This window comes from Pangasianodon hypophthalmus, chromosome 23 (assembly GCF_027358585.1).
Source record: "Pangasianodon hypophthalmus isolate fPanHyp1 chromosome 23, fPanHyp1.pri, whole genome shotgun sequence".
Lineage (NCBI taxonomy): Eukaryota > Metazoa > Chordata > Actinopteri > Siluriformes > Pangasiidae > Pangasianodon > Pangasianodon hypophthalmus.
The window spans coordinates 14,432,925-14,460,306 of record NC_069732.1 but is presented as its reverse complement, the minus strand read 5'-3'; the positions used below and the strand labels follow the sequence as shown (position 1 = coordinate 14,460,306).

At 37.9% G+C, this 27,382-nt stretch overlaps 1 protein-coding gene across 4 annotated transcripts in view; it reads left to right on the top strand.

The window, feature by feature from the left end:
- The window catches only part of samd12 (sterile alpha motif domain containing 12), a 98,387-nt gene that overhangs the window by 21,499 nt on the left and 49,506 nt on the right, over positions 1 to 27,382 (top strand). For all 4 annotated transcript variants that reach the window (XR_008300788.1, XR_008300787.1, XM_053228387.1 and 1 more), the window contains exons 2-4: positions 1,804 to 2,000; positions 10,018 to 10,147; positions 23,203 to 23,343. Coding sequence is in view for 2 of the 4 variants with exons in the window: in XM_053228387.1 (XP_053084362.1) it covers positions 1,804 to 2,000; positions 10,018 to 10,147; positions 23,203 to 23,343 (468 nt within the window). In the remaining 2 variants the exon portion in view is untranslated. The remainder of the gene's footprint in view (positions 1 to 1,803; positions 2,001 to 10,017; positions 10,148 to 23,202; positions 23,344 to 27,382) is intronic.

The following is a 27,382-nucleotide window of genomic DNA, read 5'->3' as shown; positions in this document are numbered from 1 at the left end:
GGAATTCAGAAAAGGTAATTTTTAACCCTGTTGCAGAAGCAAGGGAGAAAGGAAGGATGAGAGAGAGAAAGAGAGAGAGAGAGAGAGAGTAAGCCCAAATATTTAACTCATTAACTTTAACCGGTCTTGAATCAGAGCAGTTTAAGGAAGTGTAACATAGCAAAAATGAGAAATTAGCAATTGGTGTAATACACATTGGTCACATTTCTGCAGTGTCTACCTCACTAAACTTTTTATTCTGGATACGGCCCTGCCAGAAGCATCCAGTGAACTCTAGGTGCTTGTGATTCTGCTTAGGTGAAAGACAAGGATTTTCTTCTTGCTTGCCTTCCACATACTGTAGTTTATGAAATAGAGCTGGTGTCTAATTGTACATTTCCAGTCCCCAAAATGCTGCAAACCTCGAACCATGATTCCGGGAGATATTTTTGCCTCTCTAACCATCCTCCTCACTTTCCAGCCAGGTTCATTGCAGCTCTGGTTGTGTTAAATCTCTTAATTATTGCCCTAACATGTTATGGTATTTCAAACGTGTAGCTATTTTTATAGCGATTGCCTGATTTATGAAGATCAACACTCTTTTGTCTTACTTCATTTGTGTATTCTCTAGTCTTCCACATGTTAATGAATAGCTAAGGGAATATGGCCTATGTGTCACCTCATATTTATATCGTAGTAAAACAGGAAGTCATGGATAATTGATTAAGAGTCAATACACAATCTGGGAACTTCAATCACATTTTGTTCGTAAGAATTTCTCAGGCTACCATCAGTTGTAATGTGTGGTTTTGTTTTTAAAAATATTTTTTTAATGTCTTTTATGTCATAGAAGAAATTTATTCTTTAATGTCTCAAATATTTTTAGTGTAAGATTATGCTTGTCATTTTTTTGACTCATCTTAAGGAATGACACCAATATTTCAAGAGCTGACTGTATAATGTAGAGACTGTAATATTGCTGTCTGATGAATCTAATGTAAAGGATTAAGGAAATGTTATTGTGCTTATTTGACATTTACCAGTAATAGACTGATCTATTAATGTTATATTTCATTGGTTCAATGATTGTTATTTTGATGAGAGGCTATGAGGCTAAAAAATATTAGGACATTCACATGCCTTATTGCCTTGTTAATAAATTTAAATGTATTGATACTAAAAAATAAGACTTTTGAGGAGTTGAAAAGGAAAAAAGGGACAGGAAAACGGGAAAAAAGGAAATGGTTGCATCCAAATCATGGAAAAGCAGTAAGAGAGCAAAGGCAGCCAGGAACATAAGTGTGCAGGATAGCTGATGCATAAATTCTGCTGATGAACATGAGTTTTTTTTTTAAATCTGAGTTTGATTTCTTTTTTTTTTTTCTTTTTTCATGTGCAGTTGATATTGATAACCTTGACATTCACTTGGGCTGGAATGTAGTGTGTAGAAGTGTGCTGTGGTGCCACCTAGTGCTTGTGAATAGTAAAACAGCAGCAAGGTGATATTGAGCTTTTCTATAGATAACATTACTGACCTAAATGTTTTAATTTTCAATGACACAGATTTGCGACAACAAAAAAAAAACCCTCCATGGAGATGAATTCTTTAGAGCTTTCCACAATGATTTTGAGAAACTAAATTTAATATTAATTGGTTCATGTACTAAACTGAAGAAGAAGTAGAATCTAACCCTGTCCACAGTTTTGATAGTAAGACTCATGCAGGACAGACATCAGAGTGCCACCTTATGCACTGATACCAAATGTTTATGATGAAATGGTTTTTAAAATGAATAGTCGCTAATGTTGTCCTGGTCTCTCCAGCTGTCCACTGCAACCTGAGTCAGAATGGGATCGATCACCAGTTGTGTATGGCGGATGCGAGCTCACACGTGGAAGAGGAGTCTATAGATCAGGGCCCAGGACTGAATGATGACAGCTCGGGCTTTCAGCAGGACAGTCCTGATTTCCAGCGCTGTACTCCACCACAACGCTCCGTCTCTGAATCTGAGCTCTCCAAGGTAAACAACAGAGACAGAAAACCCACAAGCATCCACGATCCTCTACTAGTGCTTTCTCCAAACTGGAAAATATATCCCCAAACCATAAATGGTGGACAATTTTAGTCCTTAATTTTGTTAAAGTTTAATCTAAAACTGACCTTATTCTAAAGGTTTTAGGTCAGTATCATATAAAAATCATATAGAAATCATATTATATCCATATCACTGCAGCAAAAGCATAAAATATTGCAGCACAGTGCAGAATAATCATTAGTGATGCATTGCTGAGCTTTACTTCTGTGCAGCAGTTCTTTATTTTGGTGTTGAGAACTAATGGATACTATCACTTCCTCCTCCCCATCTAATGCTGATGGAGCTTTTCTTGGACTTAGAAGTCTCTTAGGTATGCTTTAAAATAAATTACCCATGGCCATATACAGTGATGATCTGACACTATGATAAATCATCTACTTATAAGCCTTTGTGTTTTTTAGGAAAAAGACAAAAATAGTGCTTGAACATCTTTGCTGCCCGTGTGTATTTCTGTACAGGAAATAGAGTCTATATTTTTGCAAACTATAGTGAGAGACAGGGCCTGAGCAGCACACATGCACAGGAGCATTATGGGCCGTCCCGCATTATGACAAGGTAGTAATACCTGCAGCATTCCAGCTCTGTACAGGATTTTGAATTTAAATTCCAAGCTTCCTGGTGGTGGCTCAACAGTTAAGACTCTGGGTTACTGATCAGAAGGTTGAGGGTTCAAGCCCTAGCACTGCCAAGCTACCACTGTTGGGCATCCTGGAGTGCTATATCATGTTTCCTAACCAGCTGCAATGAAAAGAATTTCACTCTGCTGTAGTGTGCATATATGACATATAAAAAAATCCTGCTGTTCAGGAGTGATTTCCTGACAGATGTTTGCTAGTTAGATACATATTATTCAGAAATAAATTATATAAAACTGACAAATCAACATTTTGTGTTTTAGTTTGATGTAGGTGGATAATGAAATCTATCTGGATATCCTCTTTAGGCACCATTTGCTTCTTTTTTTAATTAAAAGTATAACACTTTTATGCTCCTAACAGATTGTTAAAGGGATAGTTCACCCAAAAATGAAAATTCTGTAATCAATTATTCACCCTCATGTCGTTCCAAACCCATAAGACTTTCGTTCATCTTTGGAACACAAATGAAGATATTTTTAAAACCTGGGAGATTTCTGTCCCTCCATTGACAGTCTATGTAACCAAACCTTTCAAACTCTGAAAAGTTCATAAAGGCATCGTAAAAGTAATCCGTGTGACTCCAGTTGTTTAATCCCAATTTTCTGAAATAATACAAATGCTTTGTGTGCACAAAAAAACAAAAATTAAGTCTTTATTCACAAAATATCATCACTTCCACATAGATCTCCAACGTGCGTTCATCAGAGAACCACGATGCATGCGTGTTGTATTGACATGAGTGCAGACGTTCTCACGATACAACCGGACCCGGAAGCGCTGCACTGTTTACAGCAGAGGAAGAGGGACGCTGTACTTAAGCTTTGTTCGTTACATTCTAAGTTGATTTTGCATTAGGTCTTGGTTTATTTTTCAAAATGGTGCTAAAGTATGCATTTCCTGGATGCCAGAACCTTGAGAAACTTCCTCTGCTGTAAGCAGTGCAGCGCTTCCGGGAACTATCCCTTTACCTGTTGTCTGTTAAAGCATCTGGTTGCGGTTGTATCTGGTTTAATAAAATGGTTTACTGTCCTTCTAGTGGATTATTAACACTTGGTGGCTGTGAGTATTGCTGCTCAAGCTTGGCAAGATCAGATTATAAAACTTTGTCATATTTTCCTTTATAACATTGCGACAAACGCAGAAAAATGAGAAAATGTAGTCTTGGTTCTCCAATGTGTCTGTGTGTAAATATTGAGGTTAACTAGATAAAAATGCAGCTTGCCTACCAGTGCTAATCATAGATGAATCGTAGAGCAGCCACTCTGCTAATTCTCATTCCTTTCACGGTATAAAAAAAAACATGATGTAGAACTACTCGCTGTTGAAAGATATAAACTACTGCACTTAAAACAGTGTATCTAAAATATTAGATGCCGTTTTACTCACAGTCTCTCAGGCACAAAGAGGCTGAGTGAGCAGGTAGAAGGCAGTTCAGTTTCTGTGCTCAGGGTAAATTAGTTGATGACTAATCTTGTTTGAGAGCTATAACAACTGTAAATTAGATTTTCCACAAATAGTCCAGATAGCAAACTCTGACTTTTTAACCCTGTTATTACTAGGATTTGCAGTGGTTGTTCAATGTGGTTCATATTTTGCACAGCGCATTTTGTGCCCCCACCCCCACAGTATACCTCAAGAGCACACAACATCTCCATCCACCCCTACATGTACTAAATGTACAGACGGGTGACAAATTAAAGGAAAAAAAGCAGTACCACTTTGGTACTTTGCTGTGAGAGGTATTGTGCTGGCATGGTCTGGGTCCATTTTTCCTCTTAGAGTGAATGTTCACTGCAAATCAATACAAACTTCTTCTGACTGATCACCTTTATACTATGATGAAACATTTCTATCCTGATGGGAGTGGTCTCCTCCAGGATGACTCCGCCCCCACCCACAGAGTATGAGGGCTTAAGTGAATGGTTTGATAAGAATAGACATGATGTAACTCATATGGTATGGCCTTCACAGTCACCAGATCTCAACCCAATGATTGCTTTCCTGTGGGAGATTTTAGACCAACGAAGCACCAACTGAGAGAATATCTTTAGGAAGAACAGCCTTTTAACGCAGCTTTTAACGCAGCTTTTATTCAGCCCTCCAGTACAGTTCCAGAGACTTGTAGAATCTAGCTGTTCTGGTGGCTCGTAGTGGCAAACCTTACCAAGACGCTTTATTTTGTTGGCTACTTTAATTTGCCACCCGTCATTACCTCCTGAGAAACAAGGGGAAAAAAAAGTGTCTTTCAGTTTAGTTTTTTTTGTTGTATTTTTATTTTCTTTTATTTAGAATTAAAAAACCATTTCATAATTTAGATTTTTTTATTATTATTATTTTAGTATGTCCACTGTAGGAGAAGATATTAACATACAAAACAGTCAAACCTGGACAATACCAAATGCAAAGCTTTCAGTGATACAGTAACAATAAATTTAATCTTCTTTCATTTTGTATTCGTTTTACTTTTTTATTTTCATTTAAATTTAATGAAGGATAGAAATATTAACCTCCAACCATTTGAACATGTTACTGGGAATAGACATTCTGTATTGCCACCCTGTATCTAAGTAAAACACATATGATCATCCTGTAAGTAAGTAAAACATACAACAGCACATTTGATACTTTTATTCATATACTTCAAGTTGAAATTTACCCTGGTGAACCTAACTGTATATGTATATCACCTTCAGAGATCCCGATGTCTAAGAACGAGCAATATGCACATGAACATTTAAAAAAAAAAAAGAAGCATCTAGCAATACCATAGCTCTCATTGCAAATCAAAGCTGATACAAACCTCTTTATATATCAATGCATTAACCTCTGGATATAACAATGCATTAACCTCTGGATATAACAATGCATTAACCTCTGGATATAACAATGCATTAACCTCTGGATATAACAATGCATTACAATGCATTAAAAGGCTTTAATCCATCAAGTCATAATTACAGACTGCTATGATTATAGACTGTGTATGTTTATTACTATTGTTATGTCATTTTGCTCTTTTTATACATAAACCTACTCATTTTATAATTAGAATGTATTACTGAAGAAGTGTGCATGGAGACAGTGATGGTTGGATATGAGAAAGATACTAGCTTAAAGGTGAACTGCTCGAATACACCACACGATGGAGCTCTACTTTCATTTAAATGATCATCATTCTAAGGGATGGGTTTTTGGCTGTGATCCAGTGTGGGGCTCCTTCAGATGAGCACCTCTCTCTGCTTTCTGAAAGTAAACCACTGACATGCTAAAAAGGAATCAATATTTCAAGTGGTTGCACCAGAGAAAAAGGATTCACCCGAATATCGAAGAATAGCCAGGTCATAAGACTGTTTGCCATTTTTGCAATGTTTTTCACTTGATTTTTTTTTTTTTTTTTTTTTTTGAAAGGAAAAAAATTAGGTATCCAGTTCTAGTTCTGAAAAAAGTATTTTCTTATTGTAGATTAGTAATAAATGTGATAGCATGTAGTTTTTAATGTTCTCTTGATATCTCTGAAATCTTGGTGTATTGACAGTGCTCTCTAAACCTCACAGATGGTGCTGATTTATTCAAAGACTTGAAGCTGATTTGGCTTTGTTGCTATAGGAACATGGAAATACCTGCGTCGTGCAATTATGCCAAGGACTCTGAGTGTGTGTATGTGTGTGCGTGTGTGTGTTTTTGTGTGTGTGGTAATTGTCCCCATATCCATCTCGGCTAATATGTGTGAGTGACTAAGTGTATTTATTTGTGTATGTGTCTGAGCAAGAGCTATTTCCACTCTGTGTCCACGTCCTGTCCCTTCCCCACAGCTCTCTCGAGCTATTATTTTAAAAGGAAGGAAATCCTGGTACAGTGAGATTCTTTTTTGGAGCTACATGGGTACACACTGCAGCCATTCTTTAAAACACATTTCTCTCTTTCTCCTTCCCAAATCAGTGCCTAGCACAACACTGTAACACACATTAGGAAAATGCGCTCACAGGTGTGTTCTGTTGACAGCTGTGTTAGTTCTGAATTAGCACGCCTGTGAAAACAAGCTGGAGCTCTAGCGACGTGCTCAGAAGAGTGTGATATCCCAAGATATCAGACGATTGTTGGTCTAATATAGATAACAGCCATACCAGTAAATGTGTTATGAATTTGGTCATAGTACTCTACACACAGCAAAAACTGCTTTCTTACCAAGTGAAAATATCTTGAATATAGTCATACATATCTAGTATTTCCTATTATAAGACAAAGTACAACAAACCAACTATAAGATTATTAAAGCTATTTTGAGGCATTTTTACTCATTTTAAGCTTTAAACTTTTTTAAATATATATTGCAGATAATTTTGCTTCTTTCTAGAAATAAATGCTCAAAATGAGTCAAATTATTTGCCAAAAGAACAAGACTTTTTCAAGCTTAAATTAACAAAAAAAAAAAGAAATAGTTTTCATAATCTTATATTTGGTTTATGGTAAGCTTATAATAGGAAATACTAGATACATATGATATATTCAAGATATTTTCACTTGCTAATATGTAATTTTTTGCAGTGTAGTACTATGCAGTATCATATGTCAAGGGACCTAAATATTTTATTCTCTTGATCATACTGCGCTTGTTTAACAGCGCCCACTGCATTGCCAAGCAAGTTGTAGCAAAGTCAGAACAAGTCCAGATGGCACACCTTGCCAAACAGCACTCATAAATAGTACAAACACCATAATTTATAGAGTCTGAGAATCACTCAAGTACTCTTACTGCTCCCAATTGAGGATGACGATGACTCAGACTCATGCCAGACCACATGGGTTGTGATCAAGCAGCATTCAGTCTGTAAATTTTGGTGAAGATAGACCATGAGCTCTGAGTGATACGCCTGTTAGTTCTGCCCAGGAGGTAGCCATAGTGTGTATGAACTTCATTTAATAGAAGAAGGCTCATCTTCACGGCAAAAAATGACATCTTAGCAGGTGAAATGATCTTGAATATAGTCAGATTTATCTAGTATTTCCTATTATATGATTAAAATAAACAAAACATAATGAGATCATTAAACTTAGACATTTTAAACTTTTGACATTTCAAGCTTCAATATTATTGGCAGATAATTTTGCTTCTTTTTCTAAATAAATGCTTAAACTGGGCAAAAATATCTATATTATTTCAAGCTTGAAATTGGTAGTAAACGCTTGCCACTTCATCTTCCACTATTTTATATGGCAAGTTGCACAAACTACTTAAGCATTAAATCCAGATCCTACTGTGGGATCACTGTTTTGCATGAGACGCCAATGCTTTAGTTGCAGAGGACCCAGCCACGTGATTTCAGAATGACTGCAGGGATCCTCTGGCAGTTTTGGTATTTCATGCTTTAGAAGCTTGATCACACTCTGTTGTGGCACAAAACAGCCCTGTGTTCTGGGCAGCTGTGTTAGCACCAGTGTGCTTCCTGCTGCATCTCACATAGCTCCTTCTTTCCCCATTTACGGGCTTTGAAACGCAACTCTGCAGGAATAATATGCTGGCACAGTCAAGCATCTAAAGGCAATCTGTTGTTCTGTGTGTTTTGCTCTTGTCTCAGATAGAACGAGGCGATCATTTAATAGCTCCTCGGCCTGTGTGCCAAAGACCTGTCCAGGCACCAATGGCAGCTGGTGAAGCATATTTTTACAAGACTCCAACAAATAGCATTTGTACCAACCAATCTTGTCTCGTCTTCTGCTTTAGCAGCCACAGATATGCCCCACCCTGTTGCTATGACTGCCTTCACTTGAATTTGTACCGTCTATAAGATATTCTCTGCGAATATTGCATCTTTTATTTCCTTAAGGGGCAGTAGGAACTGGGCCAGCTTCTACTCACCAGTGTGTATAATGGTTTATAAATCAGCATGTCAGCTCTTATATAAAGCTTCCTCAGCCTGTACCACTAATGAGAGGAACAGACTCATGCTTAGCCTTTATGCATCTGCATTCTGCATCGATCACATGCCTAGGGTTTCTGCATCTGTAGGTGCAGCCAGTAAGCCTGCCTCTTTATCAAGTCGCAGCTTTAACAATTTCTGGAATGTGCATTAGCGGTCATCGGAGAAATCAGTAAATTGTGGAATAGCCTAGGCGGATGCAAGGGCGGATGTACTATATATGGGTTAGGCATGTGTTCAGGGCGTCAGTCTGTAGTGTATTCGGTGCTGCTGCTGTTCTGTGCTCCTGCTTTCCTTTCTGCTCTTCAGTCTGCTTCTCTGACAATCTACAAACACTCCCTGCCGAAACGAGCATCAAATTCAAAAGAGAATGAGACAATTATAGAACATCAGGGCCTGTACATGAGGCCCCTGTACTAGGCTCTTCAGGTACTAGGTACTTCAGGCTCTGTCCTTCACTGTGACAGGGACTGCTTAGTGGAGTCTTCTGAGTACCTTTGTTCCTGCCGCTGCAACACAGTAAAGGAGCTTACCTTATTCTTCCTAGTGGGTTCTGTAGCCATATGTGCTCGTAATGTCATAATGCCTGTTGCAGATCTTCAGGTTTCGAACAGTGTGGGCATTGATACTGTCCGTCATCTACTCTATCAGAGCATGGCAGTACAAACAACTTGCCATCCTGCCCTGAAGTACACACTATATTGGGAAAGTTTTAATAAATTAATAATTTTTAATAATTTATGCAAGCTATAATTTTTTGAACTTGCTAAGATTTTAAGATTAGTCACTCTGCATCCACAGTACAGAGTAACACATTTTCTGGTTACTAAGAATTTTTTGACCGTTAAGACAACAATTTTACTCTGAGTGACTCAATGCGAATGATACATTCTGGCCCAGATCATTATTGATGCTGTTGGCTTTCAGTGATTCTGACTTGAGAAAAAGACGTGCATTAGACACAGAAGAGTAACATTCCTCTGCATTAGACTCTGAAATGATTAGAGATATTGTGGGCGCTATTATTATATCTTAGTTGTCAGCCAGCTGGTTATTTCTAACACTACAATATCAGTGCGAAATCTCAAAAATGTAATTTAATATTACAAAAATGTAACTGTGATGCATTGTGCACAATCAGTTTTTATGCAGAATATTATTAAATCTTTGTATTAAATATCACAGCAGCACACCCAACCATGATTTTATTCTAATCCCTCATTTTTTTACAATTATGTCCATCTGAGTCAGGTTACCATCTGCACCCCACACACACACCAACTCCACAATCTTATGCTTTTGCTATATGATCACCAAAATAGAGTACTGTGTGTGAACAGACGGTGCATATAATTAATACAAACTTTTGTCTTCTCTGTTGTCCAGTCAGGGACAGTGAAACTGTCCAAACCGGTGGCTTTGTGGACTCAGCAGGATGTGTGTAAGTGGCTGAAGAAGCACTGCCCAAACCAGCACCAAGTCTACAGTGACGCCTTCAAACAGCACGATATTACAGGTACATGCTCTTCCTGTCAGTCATCGCATAATGAGCCCAGCCAAGGACACACACACACACACACACACACACACACACACACAAACACACACTGCTTTAATTAACTCATGCATAATGACACAAATTTCCACTGCTGATCTGCCACAACCTCTTGGTTGAGACGTGATCACAGTATATTTATCATCTCTGTAGTACTTCAGGATGTGATGTAGTTTTATATTGATTAATATTCAGTGTTATTCAGTGTGAGTGTTTGCAGTAATTTGATAGCGATGAGGAAACTGATTATGCAGGTTTAAGACAGCATACTTTAGCAAGCTACAGACCTGACGACACATTGAATAAAATTTGACGTTTAATTGAACAGTGATCCAGACTTGTAAAACAACTAAAACAGCACCTAGTACATTGTATTACTTTTATTCCTTTTGCACTTTCCCATAATCAGACACCACATTTTCACTGTCGAAGAAATCCATGACAACTTGGGGTTTCCTTTTTATATTTTTTTGTATGATATATAAACAGCACTCACTACTGAAACGATTGCGTATCCTTGCCTAAATCATTCTAATGTGTCTCAAAGGATCACGATTACACATTGTGTTAAGGGTCTGGTCAATGCACATGCCAATTAACAGTAATTTATGCAGAAAATATGCGAGCAACTGAGTTCCACTGTCCCGCATTAATTAACTGAATCTCGTTAACAAACGCCATGCCTTACCAATTAGTGACACAATGCAATTTGCATCTCTCTCTCCAGTGATTGTAATGTGAAGTGCCACTCTACACACTTCATTAGAGTAAACAAAAGATTATGTCTCAGATGTACATAACAGTGTGGGAAAAACTTGCTTTGATCCAGAGCACGAATACAAATGGTACACTCAGGAAGTCACTGGTGTCAAATCTGGGTTGCTGTTTGACTTTCTCTTACATTCACATGTTTAAAGCGGAGGTTCTCAAACTTTTTGCAAGTGAGGACTCCTTTAACTGTACAATAAATTTGACCAACCCCAGAATATTCTGGCTATTTATTGGCGCAGAGGGTTTTTTATTCCTTAACTGTCCACCGATAGAACACATGAGGTCCAATTTGACATTATTTATAGGTCTAATTGTTTTGAGTTATTAAGGTTTGGATTAAACCCGTTCGATTTAAGTGACCAGTCAAACAGACTAATAACCATAAGAGGTCAGTAATAAATAAAAGTAATAATGATAATGAGGGGTTCTATCAAAATACAAAAAAATCCCTGGCCGTGATTCATGGACCCCACTTTAAGCTCAATCTAACCTAGTATTATTTCCCTTATAATAACTTCAAGATCAGTAGAAACCCCACCTTTTTAATTATAGGTCCATTTTAAAGCATACTGAGCTTTATGTACTGAGTATTTTGCTCCTTGGTTTCAGGTTTAATTAGGCCTCATTCTGCTCCCATGTAAGTTTGTGTTATTGTTTCCTAAATTCTACTTTTTAACATGGAGACTCATGGACTGGTGGACATACAATGGACTGGTGTCCCATCCAGGGTGTCGCATTCCCGCGTCGCACCCAATGTTTACATGATAGGCTCTGGATCCATTACAGCCATGACCATGAGAAAGTACATACTAAAGATGAATGAATGAAAATGAAGTCCCTCTAGAATCTTTTTATAACTAAGAATGTTGCTTAACTTTTTTTTGTATTAACATGTTTATCTTTACTTATCTTATCTTATATTATATATTATATATTATCTTATATATTTGCTTATCTAAACTTACATCTCCTCTTTTATCCTAAGCTTTTTTTTTTTATACACTATTTAGTAGTAGGTGGTCCCAGCTGCAGTTTGATCAATGAGCTACAGCCATAGTAAAATGAACATTCATTTCCGACTCACTGTAAGCCCATTTTCCGGGGTTCTATCAAGTCACGTCTCGCGCAGCACGTCCTCACGTACATACAATTAGCCTTCACTGTTTCAGAAGATTCCCATTTACTCAAAATGAAATCTCACAATTTCAATTTAGAAGACATACAGTGTGCTTGCTTTCGGGCAACTTGTTTCCCAGAGTGCAGACATAAACGTTCAGCTCTCTGTTTCTCACTGGTTCTGTTCTTCTCTCTTCAGACTCCCTGAGTTTAATTTCAACACTGAACTGTTATTAAAATTACATTAATACATATTAAGGCATAATTAGATATTAGTCCCTAATCTGCAGTAATTACAAAGACAGATCAGGCGAGTCATTTGGTAAATGAGTTAAGCACATATTTCTCATGGCGTAGGAGTAAAGAAAGTGCACTCTCCCTGTTAATGTGCTGATGTTCTGATTGAAGCAGGGCATGGTTTTTTGCTCTGTTGCTGCTACCGTGGCTTTTGAAAAAGAAAAAAAAAAACAAGAGTACAACAATAGCACAATAACCATTTATAAGGCAGGAGGGAGGAGGTGAGCTATAAAACTGCATTGAAAATAGGCACTCATTCACGTTAATGCTTTAATAATATAGTGAAGAGACACATGCACTGTTTTACTACATTCACAACAAGCAGTTCATTTTAGTTAAAAGCAGATGGATGTAAGATTTGGTTAATTTACCAAGTCTTGTAGAAAAATGATTGCAAGCTACTGATTGAAGAACATTTTGTAGCATGCTGTGCCATTCTCCACTGCACAGATTTTAACTGAAGGCTGTGAGACGCAAGTGATTCAGATTCAATGAGAATTCAGGGCTGCATCCCAAACCGCATTCTACATACTACATAGGCTACAGTGACATCATTTCTGGCACCATTTGTGTACTGACATACAATTTAGCAGCGCAAAGTTAGTGATACAGCCAAAACCAGAGGCTATAATTATCTGCTCCTGTCATCATAAAGTGTCTTGTGTTTTGAGAATAAAAACTTTATTGTGTACCAATAACACAGCCGGAAATATAAATGTAGGTGTGTCTATAGAGATGTAAGATTTGCCATTGAATTCCGACTCATTCCAGTGAGTCAGTTGGATCAGTTCACCAATAAGAGCTGACTCTTTTGTCTCTCAAACGGCTCTTTGCATTTTTTTTGTATTGTGCGTGCTGTGTCTGCACTTAACTTCAATTAAATCTGTGTATGATTCCTGTCCATATACCCCGTGTTCCTCTAAGAGAGGTGGCTGAGGGAGTTGACTCATTTACGAACGACTTATCACTATAAAGCCCACAGCATTGAGCAGAACCAGATTATTAAAGGCCCAAACCTAGCCCTGGATTATATTTACATGGTAAAACCAACATAAAGCCAGTAAGCAGTGATGCTTGTATTAATTACAGCAACTACAGCAATACAACAATCAAATGTGGCACTAAAGTTTAACTTTATACCATGAAAGTATCTGATATTCATGCATTCAGTCAAAAAGACAGTATACTGTAAAAGTATGTTTAAAATTACTGCTACCAGCAGAAAACACAAATTATGCTTAAAGCAGCACAGCCCAGAAAAGCACTAGAGAGTTGCAATTAGGTCTAAATGGAAAAATTGGCTGCAAGCTTCTTCAGGGCTGCCATGCAGCAGTACTTGAAAATGACATTATATTCTTGTAAAACAAAATTTCAGTAAATATTTTAGTCATCCAGTGATTTATATTTGTCCTTTAAGACTGCAAGCGTTTGCTCCTTTAGCCTATTAATAAATTCATGGACTTTTAATCCACTGTATCAGGGGTTGTCAACTAGTGCATCTAGCCTGGTCTGAATTGGACCAACCCAAGCAGTCGAAAAAATACTAGAGCAGAACCAATCAAAGTAAAGTTAAAGCGGCTTATCGAGAAAGGGAAGAGTTTTCACAGACTTCCACTGATTTTTCTTATTTCATTTACCTCCTCTGGTCTGATTCATAAAGTGTTGACATGGTTTATTCAGAAAAAAAGTTGATGACAAACAGAATGTTTAAAGATGATAGGACAGAGAAGTAAGTGTTTATTCTCCTCTTCAGTTTAAAAGCAGACTGTGAGTCTGGGTCACTTGTTAAAAGTGGTAATGTGACGCACCAACGTGAAACAAAACAGAACCACTTTAAATTGATGTGCTTTAATTGCAGGCGTAAACTAATCACTAATGCATGAAACATTAAAAGGCTGCCATTCAGTCATGTTAGTTGCTTATCTGGACCTTTGTAAACAAGAAAATGTGTGTGTCTTCGCTTTACCAAAGTTTATTTAAATACTGCTGCTCTATATTCTTGGAAACAGCTTGAAAGTAATGAGCATAATATTGTACATAAATCACTCTTATTTCCGCCCTGATTTTGTAAAATGGATCGGAGCCAGGATGTGACCTGTGTGTTTTGAACCCGACAGCACTGAGTATGAATTACTGTAACATGAGTGTCAGGGCGTCTTACAGTGGCTTAGGAACATCATGTTTTCCAGTATTTTTTCTCTCCTGACTCAGTGATAATTTTAGTTTCAGGTTTTAACAAAAAATTTACTGTAGCTTTAAATTGCCCCTTTTAACATCTACATTTTCACTACATGGAAACAAAATGATGGTTGTTGACTTTAGGAAGGATCTTAGGATCTACTCCCACACTATTATAAAATGCTCTGTTAAAAATATCTTGGTACAGTGATGGACAAACTGTTTTGACCCCAATGTGGTGTTTTTAAGAAAATACAGCCGCTTCAGTTTTCTTGCGGAGAATGAATGTTTAACCGTCACACATCTACACTATATGGCCAAAAGTTTGTGGACACATGACCATCACTCCCATATGTGCTTTTTGAACATCCCATTCCAGATTTAGCTCACCTTTGCTGTTATAATAACCTCTACTCTTCTGGGAAGGCTTTCCGCTAGATTTTGGAGCGTGGCTGTGGAGCTTTGTGTTCATTCAGCCACAAGAGCATTAGTGAGATCAGATACTGATGTCAGGTGAGGAGGTCTGGGGAGCAGTCAGTGTTCCAGTTCATCCCAAAGGTGTTCAGTGGGGTTGAGGTCAGGGCTCTGTGCAGGACACTCGAGTTCTTCCACTCCAACCTTCTCAAACCATGTCTTCATGGAGCTCGCTTTGTGCACAGGGGCATCGTCATGCTGGAACAGGTTTGGGCCTCTTAGTTCCAGTGAAGGGAAATTGTAATGCTACAGCACACAAAGACATTCTATACAATTCTTTGCTTCCAACAGTTGTTTGGAGAAGAACCATATATGGGTGTAATGGTCAGGTGTCCACAAAAATTTGGCCATATAGTGTATGATGACCTTTTTTTTATCGTAGCTTTGTTAAATCTGTTTCAACTTTTTTGTATCTTAGCATGATCCATTTGATTAATAAAAGTACACTTTACAGCATGGTGAAAGTGACATGTAAAATTATTGGAGTACGTCATATTCTTTGTGATTTACAGTATTTACAGTATATAAACTTTTTTTTATGAAAGCTAGTGCCATTTTGGTCTGTCCATTCCTTGCTTCAAGAGTTACTGCCATCAGGCTGTAGCTTAACACCGCCTTTAGGAAGAATTCGTTACGTCAAAGCTACTTTTATCCGTGGGCTATAGTCACTGCCCTTGTGAACATGTAGAAGGTTTGAGTCACTCTTGGTGAGTTTGAACTGGTATTGCTATGACATTTTGAATGCCTAGCATAGTTTGGAGGTGCTGTAGCGAGTGCTCCATTACAGCAATCAATTTTTTATGATCAGTCATATGGAACTTATACCTCAAATTACTGATTTAGATCCTCTTGGCTGTGATTCTGTCCCATGCATCCTGGGTTGTCAACGTGACAGCTTCTGTTTAGGCATTTCCTGTTCAGGGAATTTGTGTTTTTCCACACAACTTGACAAATTGCAGGGAGCACTGAAAAAACTAGAGCCTAGCTGCATTAACAGTGGTTAAAAAAGATCGTTGCATTTCTTTAGTAGCCTTCGTAAGAGCTTTACTTCTCTGAGGTTGAGCCCCGGCTGAGCGTAGCGTAACACATTTACAAGCGATCTGTTATGTGCTCCTGTGAGTTTATAGCATCACTAATAAGACCTCCATAAGAACTATATTAATACTTTAATTTTAGTGTTATTGTAGCAGAAGTTGATCCAATTTGGAGATTGCGCACAAGCTGGGCCCATCAGCCTCAGGGCTGTTTTTTGACAACCTGGAACGTAATCATATGTCATGAACCGGCTCTCCAAACTTTTTACATTAAAGCCCTGCAGATTTAATGTACACATGCGTGGATTTTGCTTAGGATGGGGGCTGCAGCAGTGAAGGGAGGGAGTTGAAGGCAGACAGGAAAGCCAGCCAGCTCTTCTGCTGTCAAGCTAAATGAAACCAGCTGGGATGCTTCTCGTTAACAGGCTGTACTCTCATGTCCTCACTGGAAAGCAAATGAGTCTGGAGCATTTTGGCTCTAGAGGGCTCACGCTCCCCTTGCCAAAAAAACAGTGGGGGGGGGGGGGATTTTTTACAGAGGGTGTGTTTTAAAAGCTGGGTTTATTTACGAGCCTTGATGATAGTTTTATAAAGGACCAGCATAAGTGAGGCACTCGCAAGCTGTCATTCTACACTCGCTCTTGGCTTGAGAATGAAGGAGAATCAGATGCCTCTTCTTTCTCTCTCTTCAGAACCCATGAGGTTGTTCAGGAGTCCTCTGTTTTCACTGTCATCCTATTTCTTTGTCATTCTGGAGTGACAGCTTGGATCTGAATATCCTCTAAAAGCAGTTGCATTCTTTTACAGCATTTTATGTGCTAGATGAAAAATTGTCATGAAATTAAAAGAGCTTCAGCAGATTGACTTGTGCCAGAACATCTATACAAAATTCTTTGTGTGTGTGTGTGTGTGTGTGTATATACATACATATGTGTGTGTGTGTGTGTGTATAGTTAGTTATATTATAATGTAATTCCAAATATATTGTTATTGTTAATTATTTGGTGGTTTTACAACCAAATAATTAACAATAACAATATATTTGGAATTGATTTCCCATAATGACGGGAAAATGTACAGTACATTAATTCCATTTTCAGGCAAACAAGCGTGTAGCACTTATTTCTGCAAGTTTAAGGTTCAATATTACAAATAAAATATGTAAAGATTTCATACAGTTTCTACTGTTTAAGACCTTTGTGTGATTTATGAGCAAGGACAATAATGAACAATAATGATGGGAAAACGTATTTAACAGAAAATCACCCAAAAGTAAAATCTGTACAGTAAAAATCTGTCAATATTTTATTTGTAATATTGATTCTTACATATTTATAGCATGTGTTCTGAGCTTCTCTGGTGTATTTTGATATACAGTTGTATTTGTGTTGGCTATTTTGTATGGGCTGAGGTGAAAAATGCAGTGTTCTGGCATGAGGCATGTTTGTTTTTCTAGGACTCAGGTAGGTGAAATTAGATATAACTGCAGTGATCTTATAAGTGCATGATGTGACATGCACAGCGCTGTTATTGTTGTTTTGGGTCACAAGTTGAACTGCTAGACCTCATGCATTATAATCAGCCCATTTTAGGAACATGGACTTAAACTGTACTCTTCCTTGTTGCTAGGGTGGTACCATCAAAGGTACATCTTTTGTATCTTTAATATGTAGCTTCCACCTTTAAAATAATTTAAGGTACACAATTGGACCTTGTACCTTTAAAGCTTTACTCTAAAAGCCAATTAAAGTTACACCACATGCACCTTCCTAGGTAAAGGATACATGCTAAAGTTACAAAAGATGTGCTCTTGATGGTACCACTCCAACAACAAGGAAAAACACAGTTTGGTTTCTGGACTCTAACATAGTCTTGAGCATACACAAAATTTGCATTCCTCATTGTTTTGTATACACAAGTCTCCTATAAACTTTAACAATTTACATAGCAAAGAATGAATTCCAAAATGGTGAAAAAGAAATGTGTATGTGTTCGACAACAATCCAGCATAAAGCGAAATCAGTGAATACTTTGAAAAGGTGTTGCCATGGACATCTTTGAAGAGAGTTTATGACATTTGGCAGAATAATACAACTTCGAGGATCCAGAAGCTGTACGGAGGATATGCAGAGGTTGGAGAGAGTTATAACAGCAAAGGGGGGCATACAAGATATTAGAGGCTATTTATATCACATTTAGGAATGGAGATGCAAACTTTTGAATTCCTGTTATTTTTTTGTTCACAGTTAATATCCTACTGTACAATATTTGACCATTTATGTTATGACAAATGATTCTCCATAAAAACAAATGTGCCTTAGTGTTCATTTTATCCTAAAGATATGCAAACTAAGTTGCATAAATACTGTCATGACTTTAAAATTAGGCTCGCAACATTGGCCTGTGTTTCAGCTGTGAAGACTTTTATAATGCAAGGATGTTTATAAGGTTTGGTTCCATCATGTTATACGAAATACAAAAGCAGGGTACAGGGAAAGGAGCACAGAAGAAAACTTTGACCTGTCATTTCAATTTGAAGAAGAGGGCTTTGTGTTCTCTAAGTGCATCACAGAGAGTCTTTCTGAGTTGAGGGACCTCTGTGTGCCTGTACAATGAGGGAGGTGAAGAACAGGCTGTTATTAGGTACTGATTACCGAGCAGTTATGGAGCTGCTCTCATTATAAAGGAGGAGCTCATAGTCATTAGAATAATGCCCTCCTTTTCTCTGTATTCTCCAGAGAAATCAGTATGTCATCAGAGGGAGATTTCCTGCTTGTAGGCAGCTGGGAGAAGGGGTTGGGATGGAGGGGTGACAGGTTTCTTTGGATGTGAAACACAATTATAGATGAGAAACAGTAAGCCTATTCTTATTGACATTTCTTCCCTCCTTCTTGCTCAGCCTCGCCTTCATTCTCTCCGCATTCATTTTTTGTCTTATCTGCGTCAAGATTTCAGTATCTTAATCCTTGTCAACCAATTTTGTCCTTCTATTTAATTATCAGTACAGACTTTGTCCTTGGAATGAGAAATGTGTAAGAATGAAAAAACTTTTTTGTGCTTTTATAGGAAAATATTTCATGATGGGGTGGTGTGATATGGATTATTTTCCTATAACAGCATATGCCAAAAGTATTGGTTCTTCTTATAACACAGCGATTTTCCTACAATTACATTTATTAATAAACAGCACGTTGTGCGTTTTAACTGTCTGTAGTTAATGTTGTGGAAAATCATCAAGACAAGTTAGTTCATGTTATCACTTACCTTATCAGATATTTCAATTCAATTTTATTTGTATAGCGCTTTTAACAATGGACATTGTCACAAAGCAGCTTTACAGAAATATATAAATTCCGGATATAAAATTTAAATTTATCCCGCACCAGACTCTTTTTTTTCTCTCTTGTAAAGTTAATAAGACAAAAGTAAAAACATTACCTGTTGGAGAGCAGCTGGAAAGTGTCCTCGGTCTTCTGTTCTGAAGACCTTCCTGTAGTGGAAAACTCACTGACTGTTACGGCGCTTTTTATTAAGTTTATTATAGATATTTATGAAATGTATTGCAATTTTCTTAGAGCATCCAGTCCTCAGTGATTGTTCTCACTTTAAGTGTGTTATATCTGTACATGATGCACATTACTGGAGGTTTAATAAAGTAGCCTTGGTGCTGGATGATGTTCATTGTGTATGCTTTTGTTAAAATGATGGGCCACCAGTATGCCTCCTGTGGTTCTGTCAAAATGAGTTTCTTAATTCAAATACTAATTCAAATTTAGAAAATATTTACCCATTAAAGTGCAGAAATCCCCATTTGGATCACCTACAAAACACCTACAATTTTTAGCATATGAGCTTTGTCTCTTGGTGTAGGAAAAGGGGTCTGTCAGTGGGGGTCAGTAGAAGTGTGTCAGTAGGAACTCTTCAAACTGAAATTTTTTCAGTTTGCTAGCATGGTTGTTGCTAAATTGCTGGAAAGTGATTGACTTAACATCAATGCTAAACATGGTGGCCTAAAATCTAAATTTACAGTTCCCTCCAAAATTATTGGCACACCTCATCAAGATTTTGCAGCAATTATTGTATAAAATAATTATACAGTACAATAATTACAATGATCAGTGTATATCTGCTCACACGTTCCCATGTCCAACCTTGTTTATTCACGTTCAGGCAATAAAAGTCTAAACACTCCTCTAATTACACTAATGTATAAAAGTCATGCACATGCATGCCTTTACATAAAACACATAAATCATTGCAATGATTTAATATTGATTTTTTGGTAGTGGGATATCAAGATGAGCAGAATCAGCAGGTAGTGTCTGGAGGAGCTCATGTGAGAATAGGAATTTAAATTAAAGCACTATTCTGCAGTCCAGGAGAGAAAAGTGTTTTAAATCATTTTCACAGTCAAATAAGCAAAAATAAGTGGATCTGGAAAGGAGAACACAAAAGTATTGGTAGGTAAATCACCTGGCTGTGTTCCCAATCAAAAAGCACGGACACTAAGACAATTACAGTCGCTCAAAACAAGAAATGCAGAGTTTCTTCAGCCGTACAGGAGTGCACAAATGAGTAGCACTACGGCACTCGTGACAAATCATGCATGCAGCTTGTTTGTTGAGCTTGTTGAGGTTTTAATGGAAAATCACTACATATAGGATTTTTAAATCCTGTTCTGTGTCTGAGCGATATGACCAAAAATTTACGGTCTATCATGCTAATTTTTCAAATTTAGGATTGGAAAAGTACGATCATTTTAAAATTTCAGTGGGACACTTCTCAATTGTGGTCGTGTCTGAGTTCATGCATGCAGAAGAGGGCAGATAGCTCTTTCCTCCAAATGGGTTACGCTGCCCTGTGATGCAACATGAGCAGCAGTTTGAAAAGATGCAGCTGACTGGTGTCTTTGAGGACGCACGTGTTAGCCTTCACCCTCCTTGGTAGCTGATGGGGAGAGCTGGCTGGGCGGTGGGAATTGACAGGTGATCAAACTGGGGAGAAAATGAGGAAAATTCCAAAATTTGAAGAAAAAAAAAAAAACTGGATCACATATCAGAGTATGCACATATCAGAGAAGATATGTCAATCAAAAGCATGTATCCAAGTGATTCTCACCACTCTTGGCAGTTAGGAAGGATGACATAAAAGCGAATATTTCCTTACCAGTCGCATTTGATTCCATATAGATTTGAGACACAGCTGATCTGTTTTACCCTTATTGTCTAACTTATTTTTGATGGATCTGCACAGGTGAGAGTAGGGGTGCAGTGAAAAAGCCATAATCACGGTTGTTGTGACTCAGTACATGTCTCCTCAGGGTAGTCTGTGGCAGTGCAGCTCCCATAGGCGCAATAGCTTTATTGCCTTTTATGGCTTTTTTCTCTCCCACTTGACATGCATTGTAAGGTGACTTAGTGCATTTGGATGAACTGCACCATCTTGCCTGTTTTTCTTTAGACTTAAGGTAGTGTAGCTTTTCTCCCACTCAGTGACATTTGATGTACACAGCTGAGCAGCATCCATAATGTTTTTATAGGACGTGTTTATGTGCTGAGCTCTGTTTTGAATGGCTTCATTCCCAGTTCCCTTTCTGCTTGTTTGGTTTATAATTTGGTGACTGTCTTTGAATCTCCTCACTTCATCTTCTCTTCTTGTTTCGTCCTCTATTTTCTCATATTCCCTCTTATCTCCCCTCTGTCTTCTCTTCTCCCTCTCTTCTCCTCAGTGCGCTAGTATTAACCATGGCTTAACTCATCCCATTCTGCGTCTTTCTGGGATTTTGAAGGCACTGAGTCAGAAAGAAGGAATAAGTTCCAGCTCCGGCTGCCAAATGAAGAGCTCGTCTGGCCCACGTCCATTTTATGGAGAAGCCTCAGTCTGATCACGTCCACCTCCACAAGAGCCCTCATTCTCTTCTTCCAATGTAGCATGGCTAAACATAGCACCCAGCCAGAAACTCATTGTAGGCGTTTTTTAAATGTCAGTAAAAATTTGATATGTCCTTTGACGCATCTGTTGCTCAGTGACAGGCCTGGAAGCACTGCTGTTGTTTCTATGCTTTTCTATCCATCAGTTATATTGTGAAAGTGTCCAATTTCAATAAAGCTTACTAAATAATGACAGTTTCAATCTCCTATTCTCTTTTACTGTCGCTTTTATTCTATTGTCATGCTTTCTTTGGTCTGTGCAGGCTCTGTAACCATTGCGCCCATTAAAGGCTTCCTGGACTCTTTCCACCTACTCTTTCTCATTCAGATGTTTTTTTTTTTTTTTTTTTTTTTTTTGCATTTCCACATTACGCTCTCTGTGGAAGAGGTGGTTGGCAATTATGGAGGCCTGATTTGTTAGGGAGCTTTAAGCAGGTTTGCACACATGCAGCGCACACTTTGCTCTAAATAACCGTCTGGCTGTCAACAACCACTGCTGGCGTAAATGCTTTTGCCGAGCAGGAAAATGGTCACGTCAGCATCACTCCACTGGCTAACACACTTTATAGATAATAGAGGCTGTGAGAATTTCACCGAGAGAGAATGTGAGAGAGCTGTCTTTGCTTGCGTCATCAAACAAGAAAATAGGATTCATGCGAGCTCATATTTTGTATCAGAGCTGAACGCTATATACTTAACAAGCTTCTAAGTGAATGAATGTGCAATGTCTTTTTCATAGACACAACTAAAATTCCAGTGTTTATCCCATACAAAGCGATGTGCCTCAAGCCAAAAGGCAAAAATGCCAAATATCAGATGAGGCAATGAAAATTCATGAGACTTGGATTATTCACTCTGCCCTCAGCAATGTCATTAAGAAACGGGAAATGCTGAGAAATTCAATGAACTTCATCTGACCTTGACTACTATGTTATCTGGAGCAAAAAAATTCCAGTTAATTTCCTTCAATTAACGTTTTTCCTTTTAATATATTGCAGGACAGAGACGAGTGCTAGACTAAAGTCTTTACATGCCACATAGACTCGTCTGCTCAGGTTCAGTTCACACTGCTCTTATTAGCCATGTTGAGTTACAGGGTGTTTTGTGTGCATACGTGGTAAATATTAGCTTTGTAATTACTGTTGATGTTCATTACTGTGCTGAGTTACGTCACGCGGAAGTAGTTTGATACTGAGTAAGTTCTTTCTGTCTGCAGGCCGAGCTTTGATGAGGCTGACAGACAGGAAGCTGGAGAGGATGGGTATCATGCAAGAGAGCCAGAGACAGTACATCCTGCAACAGGTCCTGCAGCTGCGCGTCAGAGAGGAGGTCCGCACCCTGCAGCTCCTCACACAGGGTACAAACACACACACACACACACACACGCGCACACACACACTGGATTTATAAATGAAATCATGTTTAACTAAATAATTCCTCATGAGTTGCATTGGGAAACATTTTCCCAATGTTGACATATTATAGTATACAGTACAAAAAAAATTACATCTTAGCAGGTGAAATTATCTTAATTGTAGCCACAATGTATCTAGTATTCTATTCTATTATAAGATTAGACAAAACCATATATAAAATTCTTAAACTTATTTCTAGACATTTTTTACTAATTACAAGCTTGACATTTTATTATTCTATTGTAGGATAATTTTGCTTCATTCTAGAAATAAATGCTTAAAATTAGAAAAAAGAGACTATTTCAAGCTTGACATTAATAAAAAAAAAAACATACTAGTAAATAAAGTTAACTATATTCAAGATATTTGCACTAAGATCATTTTTTGCGGAGAATGCGCTGGCCAAAAGTTTGTGGACACATGACCATCACACACTTATGTGCTTGTTGTGAGCATCCAATTCCAGATTTAGTCATTATTTTGCTGTTATAATAAGCTCCACTCTTCTGGGAAGGCTTTCCACTAGAGTCTGTAGCGTGGCTGTGGGGATTTGTGTTCATTCAGCCACAAGAGCATTAGTGAGGTCAGGCATTGATACAGTAGGTGAGGAGGTCTGGGGTTCAGTCGGTGTTCCAGTTCATCCCAAAGGTGTTCAGTGGGGTTGAGGTCAGGGCTCTGTGCAGGACACTCGAGTTCTTCCACTCCAACCTTCTCAAGCCATGTCTTCATAGAGCTCGCTTTGTGCACAGGGTCATTGTCATGCTGAAACAGGTTTGGGCCTCTTAGTTCCAGTAAAAGGGAAACTAAGAAGGAAGGAAAATGAAGGAAGATTGTAATGTTACAGCATACAAAGACATTCTAGACAATTGTGTGCTTCTAACTTTGTGCCAACAGTTTGGGGAAGAACCACACATGGGTGTCCACATACTTTTGGCCATATACTGTATGTCATATGAGCAATAATGACCAATAGGAAACCAAACAGGGAGGTTTAGAGCAAACCAATTAACTTTAAGCTGGCACCTCATTGAAAATGAAATAGAATAAAACGTATGTAATTTGTTTGTACTGTGTTTGTACTGAATGATGCAGCAAAATATACTGTTTGTGCAGGTTTAATTTCTGAGATATATGATCGAGAGTGACGTCACAATGCACACATCATATTACATCCCAGTCATCTCAAAATCAAACCATTTGTGCTGATTTGTGCTGTACAAAGTGCTTTGTGTCTGTTTTTTTTTTGGGATATTATACAACCACTGTGATATCAGTTTTGGTCGTTCACTTACATTGACGTGTATACCTAGAATATCTCAAAAACCAAACTGGCGCAATCAATAACCTTCAAAGCACAGAACAGCACAAACACAGCACAAACAGATGATAAATACATTTCACTTCACCTGTCATTAACAGTGTTAGTTTCTTCAACAGTCTCCATAGTCTCTAATGTAATGCCCTTTCAAATTAATTCATTTGTCAGTTTTTATAAAACATTCTCATGGACAGCTATCAATATTAAAATGCTTTGTTGTTGGAGAATAATTGTAATAAATATAAATATAGTGGAGCTACATAACAAGTTATCACATTATCACATATCTCTGGCAATTTTACCAGTTTTTTCCATGTGTTTCTATCAACTATGTTGAGGTTGAGTGAGAATTTTCAGCTTATTAATCAGTTATTCATCTTAAAGCATTTAATTCAATCGTTCAGTAGCTATGTTTACATGCACATCAAATTCCATGTAAGATCTATAGTCAGGTTGCAGCCATATTCCGAATACGATGTTTATATTGAGTTAAATGAGATGCCGTTACTAAATACCTAGCCTACAGCTAAGCATCTGTTAGTACCCACAATTCCTTGCAGACTGAGCATGCACATATATCTCTTTTCAGTGGATTTACATGCAACAAATTTCGATTAAAACAGGCATTTCCAGGGGTGGGAATTGGAATTCGGGGAATCAGAATATTGTCTTAATCTGAATCAGGCAATCGGATTGCAGCGTTTACATGCATGACTCAATACTAATTAGAATATTGGCAAATTCCGATTATTATCGGAATATTGGTGTGCCTGTAAACGTAGCCAGTGACTGCAGTGAAGCTACTGGGACTGGTAACATGACCAAAATAAACATGACCATGTGATTGAAAGAGTAGTTGATTGAAAATTAAAGAGGTACTAAGAGTGTTCCAAAAGCACAGTGGAGTTAGTAGACTACATTCAACACAACGAGAGGGATAAGCTATTTTGAAAGGTTTGGACTTGCTAGAATAGATGGGCAAGACTTTGCCACAGGCTGTGAAGAGTGCCATTTATATGACCATTGAGTAAATGAGCTGCAGGTAAGTCAAATGAACCAAGTAACCATGGAAACAGCTCAGTATTCTGGCTACAGGAACCTTCGCTGGTAAGTGTGATACGTGGATGTGACATCAAAGCTATGTCTCATATAACATACAATTTGTACAATTTTAGTGTGTCCCTACTGGTAAATTCAGGCATGTCTGGAAACTTAAATGGCTGATGCACCAAGTGAGAATAGAAAAGGTTTTAGGTGAGCATTCTGGATTTTAAAATTGCATGTTGTTTCTATAGAGCAGAGGACTTCAAGTAAACTTTGTGAAGGTCAAGCTACATAAAATTCCTTCCTTAGAAATAACATGCTTGGCAATAACAGTTACCTTTTAATGCTTAACTGTTGATGATTAGTTCATGGCTGTAAATAAGACTCGTTAATTTAAATTGGGTCTGTTTTATTTCTCATTGGTGCTTTACTAGCATCATGAATAAATGAGACATCTGTTTCTGTTGTCTTTAAACATTCTGTTTTCACGGAGGACTTGAACAAACCATGTTGTCATTTTATAATCAGACCAGAGAGTATAAATGAATAATAAATCTCTGAAAGTCTGCGAAAGCTCTTTTCTATCTTGATGAGATACCGTCAGTAATTTACATGAATCTGTCTGATTTCCCACAGTAGAAGCAGCAATGCTTTATGTTTTTAAAATACTAGCTGAACTACGGCCGGTTTTTGGCTGGCGGTAGTTAATTTGTCATTTTCTTTTAGCATTTTTTTTAAATGCATATATTACATAGTCAGGTACATAGTGTATGGTCTGGTAAGAATATGTGTGCTAGGTGTATGAGGTTGCACATCACACTAATACAGAAATAGTTGATGTTGTAGTGAAGGAAAGTGGAGGAACAAACTTCCTTAAGGATTCTGACATGCTGTATAATAGAGAGGGTGATGTGGGTTTGATGAATGCTGAGCTTACTTTATTCATTCATCCTGGACACCAGGGCTTACTTTAGGGACAGCAGGGCTTACTTTAGCTCCTTTCTGACTGTACACTGTTGGGAAACCTGTTGGTTGAGCTCATTCATTCTATCTTTAGCTTGTTGACCAAACATACTGTATAGTGGAAGAAGAAGTCGTAGGAGTGGACAGAAATGACAGAAAGATGCAATGTTTCATCAATTGCTATTAATAGTCATTGCAGTGAAACCAACAATTATATTTGGCTCACGTATTAGTAAAGGCAGTCTGGCTAAAGTAGTTAGCGTAAATATTCTCTCTCCACTAATGAACTTTGTGCAATTCCGGTGCTTCCACAGAATCACACGGATGGACAGCAATTAACCTTTACGGCTCGTTGGTCCTTGGAAGGAAAATAATTAGATTCTGGTTCAGTGAAAGCTAGTGAGGATGATTGGAATGTAATGGCTTTATCAGTTACAGTCAACCAAGCAGCAGCAGCCTCTTATTGTTCATGGCTCACGTAGCAGGCTACTGGGCAGAAAGAACGGATTCACTGTTGTCCTTCATGTCACTTCTGTCATCACTAGAGCTGACTAGCTTGAGTTCGTGCAGGCGCTGATGCAGATCAGAATGTGATCATGACGCAAAGCAGTGGGCAGCCGACTAAGAATAGCAATCTCCTACCATTTCAACAGTGC